Source organism: Callorhinus ursinus, unplaced genomic scaffold (assembly GCF_003265705.2).
Source record: "Callorhinus ursinus isolate GAN/ISIS: 27379988/994484 unplaced genomic scaffold, GSC_fseal_2.0 scaffold9, whole genome shotgun sequence".
NCBI classification, from domain to species: Eukaryota; Metazoa; Chordata; class Mammalia; order Carnivora; family Otariidae; genus Callorhinus; species Callorhinus ursinus.
This window is the reverse complement of record NW_027397071.1, coordinates 15,099,396-15,115,808: the sequence shown is the minus strand read 5'-3', so window position 1 is coordinate 15,115,808 and position 16,413 is coordinate 15,099,396. Positions and strand designations below refer to the sequence as shown.

The 16,413-nt window shown below is 32.9% G+C and overlaps 1 protein-coding gene across 4 annotated transcripts in view; it reads right to left on the bottom strand.

The window, feature by feature from the left end:
* Positions 1 to 16,413, bottom strand: part of COL11A1 (collagen type XI alpha 1 chain) — a 195,969-nt gene that overhangs the window by 26,108 nt on the left and 153,448 nt on the right. For all 4 annotated transcript variants that reach the window (XM_073896230.1, XM_073896231.1, XM_025872583.2 and 1 more), the window contains 8 exons: positions 12,381 to 12,434; positions 10,719 to 10,772; positions 9,665 to 9,718; positions 6,129 to 6,182; positions 5,389 to 5,496; positions 5,044 to 5,097; positions 4,351 to 4,404; positions 3,273 to 3,326 (listed from right to left, as the gene is read on the bottom strand). In XM_073896230.1, coding sequence (XP_073752331.1) covers positions 3,273 to 3,326; positions 4,351 to 4,404; positions 5,044 to 5,097; positions 5,389 to 5,496; positions 6,129 to 6,182; positions 9,665 to 9,718; positions 10,719 to 10,772; positions 12,381 to 12,434 — 486 coding nt within the window. The remainder of the gene's footprint in view (positions 1 to 3,272; positions 3,327 to 4,350; positions 4,405 to 5,043; positions 5,098 to 5,388; positions 5,497 to 6,128; positions 6,183 to 9,664; positions 9,719 to 10,718; positions 10,773 to 12,380; positions 12,435 to 16,413) is intronic.

The window sequence follows — 16,413 nt, the reverse complement described above, 5'->3', positions numbered from 1 at the left end:
CTTAAAACTTAAGTGCTTCTTTTTAATTTCATGCTATTTATGAAAGAGGGTTACTGTAAACAAGCATCAACTTCAAATAATTCCTAGTGTAAAAATGTTGTCATAAATTATTTTGGTGTGATGTTTAACATATTAACATATGCAAATCTAAACAACCATAATGACTTATGATTTTGGATATAGAAATTATGAGATTCAGCTGAACAATGGGCTTTTCCTTATTCTATGAAGATTTTTCCTTAAACTAGTGGCATCAAGGTATGGAGTCTTCTCAAAGGATTGCATTTACACACATGAATATTATAGAATAGAAGATTTATAAATATCTGGCTTTTAAAAAAAGCAAGTCATCAGCTGTCTAAAAATGTAACAAAAATATTGCTTTTACTGCAAGGGAGAAAAGAAAATCTGAGTTTGAGGAAGCTAGAGAATTTAAATACAAGTAAACTACAACACAAACACAAAATTGTGATTCAAATAGAGTTTCTCCAACCCAAAATAATTTCTTCCCTCTTTGAATGAATGCCTGATATCTGTCATGGTGGAAATCTATATTAAATGGATTTTCTCTGTTCTTTATCTCATTTTTCCCATTTTCATTTCTTTCTTTTTTTTTTAAGATTTTATTTATTTCTTTGTCAGAGAGAGAGAGAGAGTGAGCACAGGCAGGGCAAGTGGCAGGCAGAGGGAGAAGCAGGCTCCTCGCTGAGCAAGGAGCCCACGCAGGACTCCGATGCAGGACTTGATCCCAGGACCCCGGGATCATGACCTGAGCTGAAGGCAGACACAACCTACTAAGCCACCCAAGCGTCCCTATTTCTTATATATATGTTTTTTTCCAGATGTACAGATTCTTTTTAAAAGAAAGACTGGGATGAAAACAGAAACACACTTTTTCTAGGAGAAGAGAAAAAAATTAATAATGCGTATGGACAAATTCTTGCCTTAGTCATTTATTTCTTATATATCTGCCTAAACAAATGGTCAAGGACTTAATCTAGCAAACTACTTGCTGTAATTTCATTAACTAATGCGTGTTCTGATTGGAAAATGCCTCCTAAAACATGAGACAATAAAACAGGGCCCAGTTCATTTTCTACCAGTAGCCACTGTTACACAAATTTTTTTCACCATGGGAAATATACTTCATATTAAATACACAGCTTAAGCCTCTCTCCACTATTCACATTTTACAACATTATTCTATAATTTTTCTATTCTTCCATTCATGTAAAAAATATTTAAATTTTTCTTATGTGCCAGAAATGTGCATGGAGAATACAAAAAACAAAAACAAAAACAAAAAACCCTGTGAAATCCTAAGGAGTTCATGAAGTTTAGTTATGAAGATAGACATCAAAATTAACAAAGACAGTACGTTATAAAATATGCAGAGATGAGGTAGGTGTATAAAACAGGCACAGCGTTCTAGTTTGACAGTAGGGAAGGCTTTCCTAAGAATCTAATCTCTGATCTGAATCTTAGTGTGGGTAAATGTGGGTGGGATGTTTCCTTCTAACACTTTATCTTTTGACCATTCACTTTTATGCATGAGAGCATAGGGATGGAAAGAATATATAATAAGAATATATGCACATATATAACATGCATATATAATAAGAACATAAAACAGTATATGGTGTGTATATATATGTATTTCTCTGTATTTCTACCGATTAATAATATCAATTATTTTAATTTTTTATTGTGAACTTTCCTCTGGCAATATGAGTTGGAGTCTTTAAAATTCCATTTAACAGGTAAATTTTGTGCATATTATAATATTTAAATTATTTTAGTGACTTCTCAGAGTTTTTTTCAATAAAAGAGCATGGAACTAGTTCTTGGTTTCAAATAGCTAGAATGATAACTTGAGATTAAAATTCCATGGTTTATTGACACAAACTGTACAATCTTCTAGTGCCTTAAGGAAATGTACATTTATTCTTCAGTATTACAAATACACGACAGAATGTACATGTACTACAAATGACAACTTAATTTTCCTACTTGTTCAATAACAGAACCTTGTTTCTCAGTATCACTGCCACTCGCAACATTCTGATCAATATTCTATTAGGAAGGTTTATTATCATTTACTCATCCATCTAGAAAGTTTTAATGGCATTCAGACTGCAGGCAAATAGGCAATAGATCTCAAAATATCATGTTACACTTTGTAATTACTTTCTAAGAATAACAGACCAATGGTTGTTTTGTAATACTTTTTTTTTCTAACGAGACCATGCTTCGGAGCTGCCAACAACAACAACAACAAAAACAAAACAAAATAATAAGAATCTTATTTAGAATGTTGTTAGAATATAAGAAGAAGGGGGAAGGAGGAAGGCAAAAAAACACTTGGTCAGCAAAGATGTTTAATATAAACTAAATTCATTTCTGGCAAAGACAAATGCTTGTAAATATTGATTCGAATTTATACTGCTGAGGGACAAAATGAAAATCTGTTCAAAAAATATGTACATGAGGATGTGTAGTATGAAAATCCCCCTAAAACAAAGCTACCATTAGAAAACAACAGGATCCCAGGGGCTCCGTGCCTTTGGATTACTGAAAGGGGAATGAACCTAAGAAATGTATTTTGTTTGCAGGGAGGTCAGAAAATAGAGTAAAGGTGGTGCAGGGGAACAATGTACATTGATATAAGTGCTGTAAGAAGCAGGTCAACAAACATGGTTTTATTATGAAAATAGTACAATTGTAAGAAAAAGACAGTTCAAGTAAATCTCCTACGATCTACTGGAGCCAATTTTTTAACAATTCTATTTATTTCTATTTTCCTGTCATCTTTTGTTAAAATCTGGCCATGTTTCCAAATCAGAGAAGCTTGATAAGGTAAAGCAAGCTAACATTATGTGCAGACTGATTCTTGAACTCTATTGATACTTGCATTCAAGTTTTTACCATGTTTTTAGCTAGTGCTAGACTTAGGTATCTCATCTCCCTGTAGTGCACCAAGAGCTGAAGTTCAGGCTTCCATCGGTCTTTTGGAGCGGCCTCCGTTTGTACAGAGGGGAGACCTTAGCACAGAGAAGTGGGAAAATACTTCTCATTGTGACAGATTAAATCTGTCGATGTGTGTTCTATTTTAATAAGAATTTTGACAAATGTACGAAATTACCCTGTTCTCCACGACTTACATATTTCAGCATCATTGTAATGTGCTGCCTACAGCTGAAGAATATTATGTAAGTTTATACACACAGTAGATAATGAGTGGATGTTTCAAATAAAGAATTTTAAGAACTTACTCTTTTTCCAGGAGGACCTGGTGGGCCAGCCTCACCAGATGGGCCAGGAGGACCCTATAAATGTGAAAAATACCTTTTAAGCAGTTGAGTATTGTTTTATAGCTCAGAGCATTCTTGGACATCTGGACTGAAACCAAACTTCTTTCTTCATCTCCCCACATCTACCTTTCCTGGATAACCTCATCTCTGTTTCAGGTACCTAGACTTTCTCTCAATATCTATTATTAGAGCTGGTAAGCTCAGATGGAAAACTTTTCCATAGCTGGAAGAAAGTGAATCAAATTCCTCCTTCTTCCAACTGTTCTTTTAAAAAGTGCTAACATATCTGACAAGCAGCCGGTAGACATACTAATGAACAGAATCATATGATTAATAACTTTACTCACATCACATACATTTGTGAAACCAAAAAACTGTTACCTCTACATTTCTTCTTGTATGGAACTAGCATTTCTATGCCAAGGAGAACTCAGCACATTGGGATATGACCATGTGTCCTATCTACACAGAATAGCCTACAAATATCCAGTGGGGATGGCTCTAGAGATAATGTTATGTTAGGGGTGTGATTTGTCTTTGGCTCCTACTTAGCTTGTGCCTTCCTTTACCTCTCCCCAAATAACCATAAGTGGCCAAAGCCCCTACTGAGTCATTCTCAAATTAAAAAAAAATAATAATAGTAATAGTCCAATACAATGCTGAATTCATTTAGATTAGTAATTGCAGTACAGTCATGCTAATGATAGGCTGATAACATGGCTGTCTTCATTTCAGCCTTATTTGTGTTTTTAAAATAACTTTTTATTCAATACAAATAGATAGATAGCTATATTTGACATAGTATGACAAAATCACAACTATGGTATTACTACATTTTTTTTTATTATGAAGGATACTTATAAATCACATCAAGTAAGAGACTCCATGTAAGTTTGACTTTGAACTGAAATTCAAATATAACTGATAATCCTTTCAAAAAAATGTGTACCCACAAAGCTATGCTTTTGAAAGTCTGATTATTTCTTTAAAATGTCTTGAGACTATGTAAAGATCTAATAAAAATAGTGTGCTTACTTACCTGTTGACCAGGATCTCCATCTTCACCCTTGTCACCACCAACACCATCTTGACCCTATGATGGGCAATAGAAAGTGATCTCAGATATTTCTCACTATGAGTTCACTTTTATTAAAACAAAAAGGTATGCTATATTCTCTGAGTCCTTGAGATAAATCATTATGAAATGGACAGATAGAAGTATTACTAAAATCTTTCAGTTGTATTTTAAGGATTGTGGTATCTCTCACTCTTTCGATAAAGATTTGTGAAACTGCCACCACATTAAATTTAAAATACAGTATGCTGTTAATATAAGAAAAGAAAGAGGATGTAATTAGCCTAGAACTGCAGTGCACCTTGCACCATGAACAAATATGGCACACTTTGAGATAGGATTTACAACATAGGAGAGGCTGAAATAAAAACAAAGATGCTGTAGCTTTGAAATAATAGTAATGCTGCTACTCAGTTTGTACAACCCAGCAAAGTCTGGAAAACTAACCCAAATGAAGAAAATAATCGTGCAACATAGGTCTAACTGTCCTCAACTATATGGATTCTGTTGTAGCTGTGATTGCGGTTTACATTTTCTTTTCCTTTCTATTTTGGGGGTATCCACCGAAGTCATCAAGAATTTTCTTTAATTATTAACAATAGAGACACTGGGAACCACCCCATCAAAATAATTTCTTTCTTTCCCCATGATACTTACTGCAGGGCCAGGTTCCCCAGGAGGACCAGGATCTCCAGGAAAACCAACAGGACCCTAGAACAATATTTTTAAAAGAAAGAAGATAAATAAAAACATTTTCATAAAGTCATGATATTGTGATGTTTAAGAGCTAAGTCATGGCAAAACCATATGAGAAGATTTCCCTTCTGCTAGAAAATTTTTTTAAAAATGAAATTAATGGAGAATGCTAATCGATATATGAAATGATGAAAAGTCAGCTTCACCAGCTATGGGCCAGAGTTTCATGATTTCTAACTCTTCTATGAAAAGCTCCACCGTGGCTTTGACATAGATGCCACTTTAAAGGGGACCGAGCTCACTTACCGGGTTACCCTTCGGGCCATCATCACCTGGTGGTCCCTTAGCTCCAGGAGGTCCAGCAGCACCAGGTGGACCAGCTTCTCCTTTCTCTCCTCTTTCCCCTTTGGGGCCCTACAACCACGTAAGAAAAAGAACGATTAGATCTTATAAGCTTTAAATCAGAATTTCTTAGCCTCAGCATATTGGATCAGACAACTCTCCCGGGGCTGGGGGCGGGGGGTGCTGTCCTGTGCATTGCAAGATGTTTAACAGCACCCCTGGTCTCTACTAATTTGATCCCAGCGTGTGATATCAAGAGTGACATTCCTCCAAGTGTGACGACCAAAAATGTCTCCAGACATTGCCAAATGTGTCCCGGGGGGTCAAATTCACCCCAGGTTTGAACCAATCTAAATTAGAATGAATACAATCCTAATACAATTCATACATGTTTGTTTGATGTAGCATGGTTTATTTGTTTCTTTTGTGAACGGTCCATGAAAAAATGTATAAACAGCTTATAGTTTTAATGCTCTAACTTACATCTAACAAATGTCATTTTTTTCAATTTCTATGTAAATCAAAATACGCACAGGATATACAAGATTATTAAACAAAAAGGTTCTGCATTTGTGATTATTTTTAATGGGAAAGGAAAAGTAAATAACTGAATTACAGCTAGGAGTTAAGTTACATGTTTAATATACCCTAAAAGGAATTCCCAAACTGTTAACACCCTACATGGACAATAGACTAGCACTTACACCTGTGCCCGCTTCCCCAGGAGGCCCCGGGTTCCCTGCTTCTCCAGGTTCACCCTATAAAGAGGAAAGCAAATGAGCTTCAAAACACAGAAATGGCAAACAAACAAATAAACACAACAACCACAACAACACAGAAATGATGTTTATACATTTGTAAAACTGTCTTCAATGCTGACCATGACATTTTAAAACTAGAATTTAAATCATTATATTGTTTAAAAGGCAGTTAGAAGACTTTATTAAGAGGAAGGAACTTTTCTTATTACTGACCTCAGTGGTTTTTTTTCTCAAGTGAGAAGGCAGAACAGGGTAGGCTGAATGCTACAATTCTCATCAGTTAGTTAATAGAGCATTAACCTCAAGTTACCACCAAACCACACAAAACAGACATCTGCATGTTTCCTAACAAGTTCTGTATTTGTTCTGTACCAGTATTCATATTACAATTTAGCTTATTGATTAAAGAACTTTCATTTTTACTAAAATATTAATTTACTTTATCTTTACAATAGCAACTAAGCAAATCATTTTGTAGTATTTGATAGTCCTATAAAATATATTTAGTAGAGATCTAAGAACACAGAAAAATCCTGTATTATAAGATACATAAAGATACTTAGATACTAATTAAAATTGCTCCTTTTGAGGATATACATATTATAAATTTGTTAGCTTTTATGTTCTCCCTGTATAAATAGGGATGGCTGTTTTGTAGCTCAGTAGACAATAAATAAACCTCTAGGCTATTAGGTTTTTGTTATGAAAGTCTGTTACTAATGTTTTACAGTGAGAAAAGTATAGTATTTTATTCAAGTAATCATCCAAGTGAAATAACACAGTATATTCATGTTCCATGTTTCTACACAAAATCAGTGGAACTAGAAATTTTGAAGTGGAAATTGTTTTAAATGTTTTAAAAAATGGCAGGTTTGAATTCCCTTTAATTTTTAACTCTGCTATTTCCAATAATACTGGTATAAACCCATTGCTCATAAACTGGTTTGAAATGCATCATATTAAATATAAACATAACTCCAGGGGATAGGCTATTCAGTGTACCTAATTTCTGATTCTTCGAGAATATGCACATACTTTAACTTCTTGAATTATCTGCATAGTGATGGAAGATATCAAGTATTTTCTAGGAATTTATTAGTAGTCATATTGTGTGTAAATTATTTTCGCTTTCAAGATGACTAGCAAATTCTACCTGTTACTTTAGATAAACCTTACAAATAAAATATTACACTTATATTATTTACAAAGCAACAAATCAGTCACGTATCTGGGGTTGATGAAACGATATATAAGTAATATTTTTATGACCTATTATTCATATCTCTGAAATAAGACCAAAGCAGTTTGCCATTCAAATCAACTATAAAATGTCCAATTTAAATGCCTTATATTTTAAATATACACAGTATACTGCATGATCTCTCTTATATGTGGAATTTAAAATAGCCAAACTCATACAAGCAGACAATAGAATACTGGTCACCAGGGATTGGGGTGTGGGGGACATGGGGAAATGTTGGTCTTTGGTTACACAATTTCAGACACACAAGATGAATAAGTTCTGGAGATCTAATATACAACAATGTGAATATAGTTAACAATACTGTATTCTCTTAAGACTCAAAGTTAGCTAGGTGTTACCAGATAGCCTTTAAACAAATGGAAACAATACGAAAAAAGAGTCTTCCCAAACTCCAAACCTCTGGCATCCATATTTATCTTCAAGAATAACACAAGATGAAACCATAGCAGTAACTGAAGTACTTAAACTTATTCCTACTGCACCCTCGGGCTTTAGGAAACTGTAAGATAAGCTGAAAAGGCTTTTAAATTTAGAATTTATTTATTAGGAATTATTTCAGAATTTTCTAGGTGGAGAAAAGTAAAACTAGAGACTTGTTCTCACAACTATCTAGTCAACATTACAGCCAGAAGGGGATGATGCCGAGGGAAGAAAAAGGAAAGTTGTGTCTGTCTTCATGTGTCTCCTACAGTTTTGCCATCAGAGACCAGTTATCTCTGCTGCTATTTTTCCTATGACAACTGCGCTCAATGGAAAATATTCTTTAAATTCCATCCCAACTCATTTGCACGTTTTCAACACACAGCATTAAATTTAAAAATATAAACAAAGAGTCAGAAAAAAAATTTGACTGTTTATGCAGTAAGAATTAGATAATAATTTTAAAATGCTTCTAATTTAGTAGTGAAGAAACTATTTAAATGGTTGACCATATAGGATTAATTATAATCAAAATGGTAGAATGTGTTCAGCAGTTATACATATCAAAATACTACATTCTAATCCTATCACTTTTCTTTTTTCTGAGCGTTAAATCTTCTACTTAAAATAAATTAAATGCAATATGTGACATGTCAAAAATCTTTGAGACCAAACAACAGAATCATTTTTCTGATTAGGGCAAGTCTATACTTCTTATGTCATCTAATTAATAACTAGAAAACCTATATTTTTTCACTATGTAATATTTTATGGTATGAAATTTAATTTTCATCCCTCAAAACTGGCAAATAACTTATTTTTTTAAATAAAACAAATAACAATGTCAATTTTCTTAAAAATTTTATTAAGAAATGAGCATGAATGCATAAATAAGAATTCAGAGAATCATTCTGACATTTTCATAAAAAGAAAGAGATGTTGTAAGTGTAATCATTTTCATGAGACAATGAAGCTACTTTGAGCGCAGATATCATCGCGCACGCCAAGTATTTTGAAAAGTGCCAAAGATGGGTGATATAATTAGTAATGAAAATGTAACTCCAAATATGACAAAATGAATGATTAATTCTTTTGTAATTTGAAGGATTCCTTTTTCCTGTTTACGTCAGTTACATCAACCAATCTCTTCTTTTTCAGGAATGAGTGTTGTTAGAGATACTTAGTCTAGTCAGACATACATAGGAGTAGATCCTGACTTAGTTTCGAATGGCAACACTTTGATGAAATTATTGAAACTCTTTAAACTTTAGCTGTCTCAGCTTTAAAATGTGGATAATAATAATACCATCATCATTGTGTTGATTAAAGGAAATAACCTATGTCCACTGCTCAGCACAAAACCTGGCAATAAAAAAACATGATATCCCCAAATCATATTACCACTCATTATTTAACTACTAGAGTAGATGGGGTGCAATTCATATAGCTATGTGTAAAATTCTTAGAAAGACAGAACTATTAGAAGCACTTAAAATATCAGCCAATATCATCAAAGTCATCAATTCTTGATGTGGCAAACTGTGCATCACTACATTCCTCGCCTTTCTTTAAATAAAAATTTTATTTATTTATTTGAGAGAGAGAGAGAGATCAGGAAGAAGCAGTGGGGAAGGGCAGAGCGGGAGAGAGAGAGAGAGAGAAAGAGAAAGAGAGGCAGACTCCCTGCTGAACAGGGAGCCCAACGCAGAGCTTCATCCCAGAACCAGGAGATCATGACCTGAGCCAAAGGCAGACGCTTAACCGACTGAGCCACCCAGGCGGCCCCATTCCTCACCTTTTCTCCAACACCGCCAACTGAACCAATGGATCCTGGGGGTCCTTGTGGCCCCTGCAGCGTAGGAAAATGAGTATACAGTTATCCTTATTCTTGCAATAAAAATAAGAAATTCATAAATATATGTCTAGTAGTTCTCAAAGAAGGAGAAATTTATGCAAGAATATTCCAAATCATTTGAAAGATGGGACAAAGTGATGCCCTTTATTGAGTTGCCAAATTTACTGGTTGGCAATTAATTATATTAAATTGATTTTCAAATTCACGAGAATTTTGAAGATATGGCAGAAAACTTTCCAACTCTAGTCATGCTGGTGGATACACGGAACATAATTTCAATTTCTTTGCCCATCGAATAGGCCAGAATAAAGGATAATTTTGTAGATTTTTGGAGTAGATCAAAGTACGACTCTGGTTAAGAATTATGTAATCCATGCAAAACACAGTGTGTGAACCATTTCTTAGCCTTTATATTACTTAAGGGGAACTAAAACCCAAAACCTCTTTTAGTACATCTGCTGCTAGTCTATTTTACCCAGTTCTGGCCTGACCAAATTAAAAGCAAGCATAACAGAAGAGCAATTGAAAAAAAGAATAAAGGAGTTTTTCATTGTGAAATCAGAAGAGAGATAACATCAAATTCTATACATTTGTTAATGGTGACAGTAAGATAAATATGGCATTACATTTCAAATCCTGTAATATTGGAAGGGTGGGTCAATTATTAAACATGGGGGAGACTGTCTTTATACAATTGAGAGGAAGCACCTTACAAGTAAAAGGTGCACATATTATCATGCACATAATTCTCTAACATGTATCGAATGTGAACTTTGAACTTCTTTTGTACTTGTGGTGACTAGTTCCCTATAAAGCCTGTTTATTTTCCTGTAAAATGAAATGTAGTGAGTAGATGATTTTTGAGCTCTTGTCCACTTAAACATTTAACAATAGTGCAATTATCTCCATTGTGTCTTTACATACCATCTGCCATTAAATAATACTGACACTTAAATAACTTAAAAATAACTAAAACATATTTCACAGTTCTTACATCAGCTCCATTGGGACCTTGTGGGCCTCTTGGGCCTGGAGGACCAGGTGGACCCTATAAGAGATGAATATTAAAGTTTATGAGGACCAAACACAACTGCATTTCTGATATTTTCATTTTCAATCAAGAAAACTAAAAGAAGTTTCATGCTGCAAAATCATAACCAGTGAACCATAGTAGGATTATAAGTCATTCTTGATGGGTACAACATCATGTTAGCAAATGATTTTCTACACAAAGCTGTGGGGAAATTAGGACTGCAGGCAAACAATTTGATTAAAAATTAGAAAATTAGGCTATTACTACTATCTGGCACAATGAATTCATAATACAACAGAAATATGTTATAGTAGAATATGCTAGAGTGTTAGATTAAAAAAGGAACACAAAGTTGGAACAAGAAATTGTGCTTGAGTAGATTTAGAATTTATTAATCCTATAAAAGCATTTTTTATTTGTATACTCTTTTTTTGTGTATGTCAGCTTTTATGTTCTACATGTTAGAACTGAAATAAGATTAACTATTTAGTTGTCTTTCTAAAACAAATGTTCTTTTCCCTGGTCATGCATTAAAATTACCCCAGGGCACTTTTTGCAAAATACTGATGGCCAGACCCCTTACCTCAAGGTTGTGATTAAATTAGTCTGTAGTGAATACCAGGGAGTTAGAATTATTTCTAAAGGTCACAGTTTATTCTAATGTCATTGCTCAAAATGTCCTTACTATTAGCTATTACTAATATGTCAGAGAGAAATGCATTAATTATTCAAGGAACCTTAGCAGTCCTACCTAGAAAGGAGCTCTCAGTTTACCTGATGCTGCTTAGAGTATTAGTCAGTTCTTTGAGTCAGCAATGTTTATTATGTTCCCTGTTTTTTAGTTTAATGTGATAAAAAGAATGATATCTGAAGAAAATAAAATCTAAAATGCAAGTGTAAAAATATCAAAATATATATTTTGAAGGAAGTAAGAATTGGGGGCAATGTTTATTGAAAAGAAGGAACGATTAGGAAATATATCCATTACATTTCATTATAGATTTCAATTACCTTGGATGATTGTTTCCTTATCCAAGGTAATTCTCAATAAACAAATATATATATTTCAAAGTTTCAGTGAACTGTTAGATGTATACTTAGAGCAGAAAGCCAGAATCAATAAGTGCAAATTATTTTGTTATAACATTCTAATTCAGATGGAATTCCTTATTAAATTAAGAATTTGTTGCAAAGTACAATTAATATTTAATACTGTGTTAACATTTGCTAATTATCCAAATCATGGGTGACTATTACCTATTCTTTACCTGGTCCACTTCAAAGTCTGAAGCTAAAAACTGATAAAGAACTGAAGTTTGGCAGTTTATATACATGTCAATAATACACATACTTAAAAATAAAAATATAGATAACAAAATATCAACCAGTAATGCCATGTATATATATAACATTACTCAAAAGCAAGAAAGAGAACAGAAAGAGAGATATTTGCTGAGAGTCTCCAATGGTCACAGGTACATGTTGGGTGGAGGAAGGGGGAGGTATCGATCTGAAAAATCAATGCCTTTGGGACTACTTTTTTCCTATTACTAAACCTGAAGAAAGATATCAATAATGTGAAAATTCACAATATCCATAATATCCTAAAAGATATAAACTTACCATGGGACCAACATCCCCATTTTCACCTTTTTCACCAGGTGGGCCCGGCAGACCCTAAGAAAATATAATAGGAAGTCACTCATGTATTTAAAAAGAAACTTTTGGCCAATTTCTAGTATAAAGCCAAAATTAGATATAAAAGCAAATAAAAACAGAAAACTAAGAAACAGAAACTGTCATCTGTTAAAATGCTTACAATGCAAGTATTAACTACATATAATAAAATCTTATACCTATATTTACAAATAAAATTTATGTTTTGTATAATATTATACTGTTTGATTTTAGTTACAAGCACCAAATACATAATTTAGTCTGGGAATTCATGGACACTTAATCATTTGTTCCATCTTTTATAAGTAGTATATAGGACTGCCATTGCAAGGATTTTCTGAAAAATCTTGTCCCAAATTATTTTAGAACACCCTATCCAAGTGAGGTTTTTATAGTTATGTACCAATTTGACAAAACTCTTTTGAAAATAAATACTCCAGGGGAGCCTGGGTGGTGCAGTTTGTTGGGCGACTGACTCTTGATTTCCACTCAGTCCATGATCGCGGGGTCCTGGGATCCAGCCCCATGGGCTCCCTGCTTAGCCCAGGAGTCTGCTTCTCATTCTCCCTCTGCCCTGCCCCCCGGCTGCTCTTGCTCTCTTTCTTTCTCTCAAATAAATAAATCTTTAAAAAAAAAAAAGAAAATAAATATTCCAGGGTTATTCCAATACATCTCCAGGATTATAAATATCTTCTGAATTTTTACCCTGCTACTTTGACTTCGAGTCCTAGAAATCTACAAGGTCATAAAACCTGGTGTATTGTACTTTCTTTTTTCTCTCAAATTCATTTCCTTTATATCCAGGTGCACTGTCATTGCTTTAGGAAGGGCTTTATGTTACAGAATAAACTCACAGAGCAGGTTACACTCAAATTTCACCTATGTTTTTATGGGAAAATTATTTTACTTCCTGTTGGTCTTCTGAACTAGCTCTTCCATGCAAAATTGTTTATATTTCCTCTTCCATATCTCAACAATACTTTGCACATATTTGAATTGTATACCTAAAAACACAACGATGCCACTTATTTATGTACTTACAATCATAAGCTACTTTATGGTAAGTGTCAATATTTTATCTCTAGCAATTAGCAGAGGATCAGGCAAAAACTAGGATTTCAATAAAATGTTGAATTAGTGATGAATGAATGAATTCTAAGAAAATAAATCAACAGGAAAACTACATGCAATAAAGTGTTTATTATAACAGGAGCGATGACAATTAAAATTCTCTATTATTCCAAAATTTTAATCATAGAAAACATAGCTAAATCAATTTGGTTACATAAGCTAATGGAATATTATAGGACTATTAATATGATACTAATACCTAAATATTAAGCATATATAATGAATAATAAAATACATATAAGTAAATATGCATAGTATGAATTTATCTGTGAAATATGTGTTTAAAATAAGTATGATAATTATTGGACAGAAAGAGTGAAAGTGGCAAGAGTTTTTAATATGGTAAGATTATGGATTGTTTTAATTTTTTAGTGTTTTAGTATTATACCATTATTTATTTATACCTTATACACTCTACACATATTTTATTTTTAATATTTGTACAATAGCATTTCAGATATAATCTATTTAAGAAATAAAAATACACAGCACAAAAGCTCTAAATCTGTGCTGGTACTTTAGTAAAATTATTGACTTGGCACTACACTGCAGTGGCTGCAAATTATTTGACCATGACCCACAGTAATAAATAAATTTCACTTATTACGCCCTAACTGTGCACATGCAAAATGGTTGAAAGATGAGTTTAAAAAAATAATACCTTTAATACCTAGATGGTGATTTTTGATATTTATATTTATATTTATTTATATTTTATATTATTATATATATTATATATATTTATTTATATTTATATTTATAATATATATATATTTATAATTATAGATGCTTAACTGACTGAGCCATCTAGGCACCCCTTAAGTTCTTATAAGTTCTTATAGTTTAAAGTTTATAAGTTCTTAAAATTTATAAGTTCTTAAAGTTTGTTAAGTTCTCATAAACACTACATAAATTAGTAATCACATTCCTTATTTTTTTGTCTATGTTTCCATCTCCTTTTAGCATAGAGTAAATCTGATTTGGAATCCCCAAACTGAATAGTATATGAATAGTAGAGTTCATAGTTTTCTTTTATTTCTATAACAAAAACAGCTCTGCATTGCCAGCTTCTTTTCATGCATATGAGTATTCCTTTTTCTTTTTTTTTAAAGATTTTATTTATTTATTTGACAGAGAGAGAGAGAGAGAGAGAGAGAGAGAGAATGAACAAGCAGGGGGGAGCAGCAGAGGGAGAGGGAGAAGCAGGCTCTCTGCTTAGCAGGGAGCCCAATGTGAGACTCTATTCCAGGACCCTGGGATCATGACCTGAGCCGAAGGCAGATGCTTAACCGACTGAGCCACCCAGGTGCCCCCATATGAGTATTCCTGATATTAGCTCAGTAGAGACCTCCCAATAGAAAAACACTGAAATCTTTCTTTCTTTCTGATGAAGTCTGGTTATAGTTTAAGCTGATTAAGACAGAATGTTCTTATCATTAAAATTAATAGAGACATAATGAGTCAAATTCTTTTGTTGCTGGAAACTAAATGTGCTAAATGGTACTACAGTGTTAATCAGTTTTCATATGCCCCAACTTTCTCCTAAGGAATAATTTATGCATGGAGATATTCTGTTTAAAGGTCTGTCAATTTTAAATCATTTGCCACTTAAGTGATAAAATAAAAAAAAACAAATGTAAGCCAAGAACTATAGTTCTATAGGTCTTCTTCAAATGCATATAAATTATAAACATCAAATTGAAAAATCAAGTCACTTAACCAGAATATTAGATTATTATTATTTATGTATTATAATTGCCAATATCTATTCTGCTATGAAGACTCAGTTAAAGGATACAGATGCAATTGTGAACATGTTAATTACATTAGCATCTTTTCAGATTCCTGATTTAAAGAGGTAGCTGTGGGAAAATATAATCAATTCTGTGGTGAACTAATTTCTTGAGTCACCCTCATCAAAGAGCACATTTCTTACGTTGTAGAAATGAAAGTGATTTTTCATTTAATATTTTATAAATATAAGCTGCAAGGCATCTTCTTTAATCATGAGAACTAAACTCCTAAATTACAACCGTATAGAATCAGGGTAATCAGCGAAATGAGAAAGCAGAAAATGAATGGTAACATGTCCACGGGCAATCTGATTTTGAATGCCTTGTTGTTGTTTTCAAATATGTGTGTTTCTCACACATGCTGATATTTTGTACTCATAATTGCTCATTTATTTTTGTCTAATAAATATAAGAGAGGTAAACACAAATATGAACATGAAGTTTTTGCACTTCCAAGTCTAAAAAGAATTATTTTGGCATTAAAATAAAAGTGGAAAATTATAATTATCATGTTCACTGGGGGACATCCATTGACTGTTAGAACAATAATAACTATGATAATATAATTAATTATATTATTTATAATATAATCTGTATAATTATGTATATAATAAGCTTTTAATATTAGAAACCAGTGTTCTGTGACTTTACTTATAAAAATAAAGATAAAAAATAAATTTATATAAATTCAACTTTTATTTACTTTTGTACGACTTCACAAATGGTTAAGGACAGTGAACTAGATGATTTAATTTAACCATTTCTAAAATTGCTAATGTGGCAGAGCTCATACCCATATGGTACCCAAATATCATTTAAAACAAAATTTTGTAATCTTCCAGAGGATCACCAGGTAGTATAGAATAAGCCTGTGAAAGAAGACAGCCAGATGTTTCCAAAGTCTGTAGGAAGCAGTGAACATCACATGGAAGAGTGGAAAAACAACTAAGAATAGATGTCCACTACACACAGTGTTGCCTAAGAGTCCAGTTGTAAGACATATTTGAATGAAAATTTGAATGATTTGCAATTTCATATTTCTTGTCTTGAATATG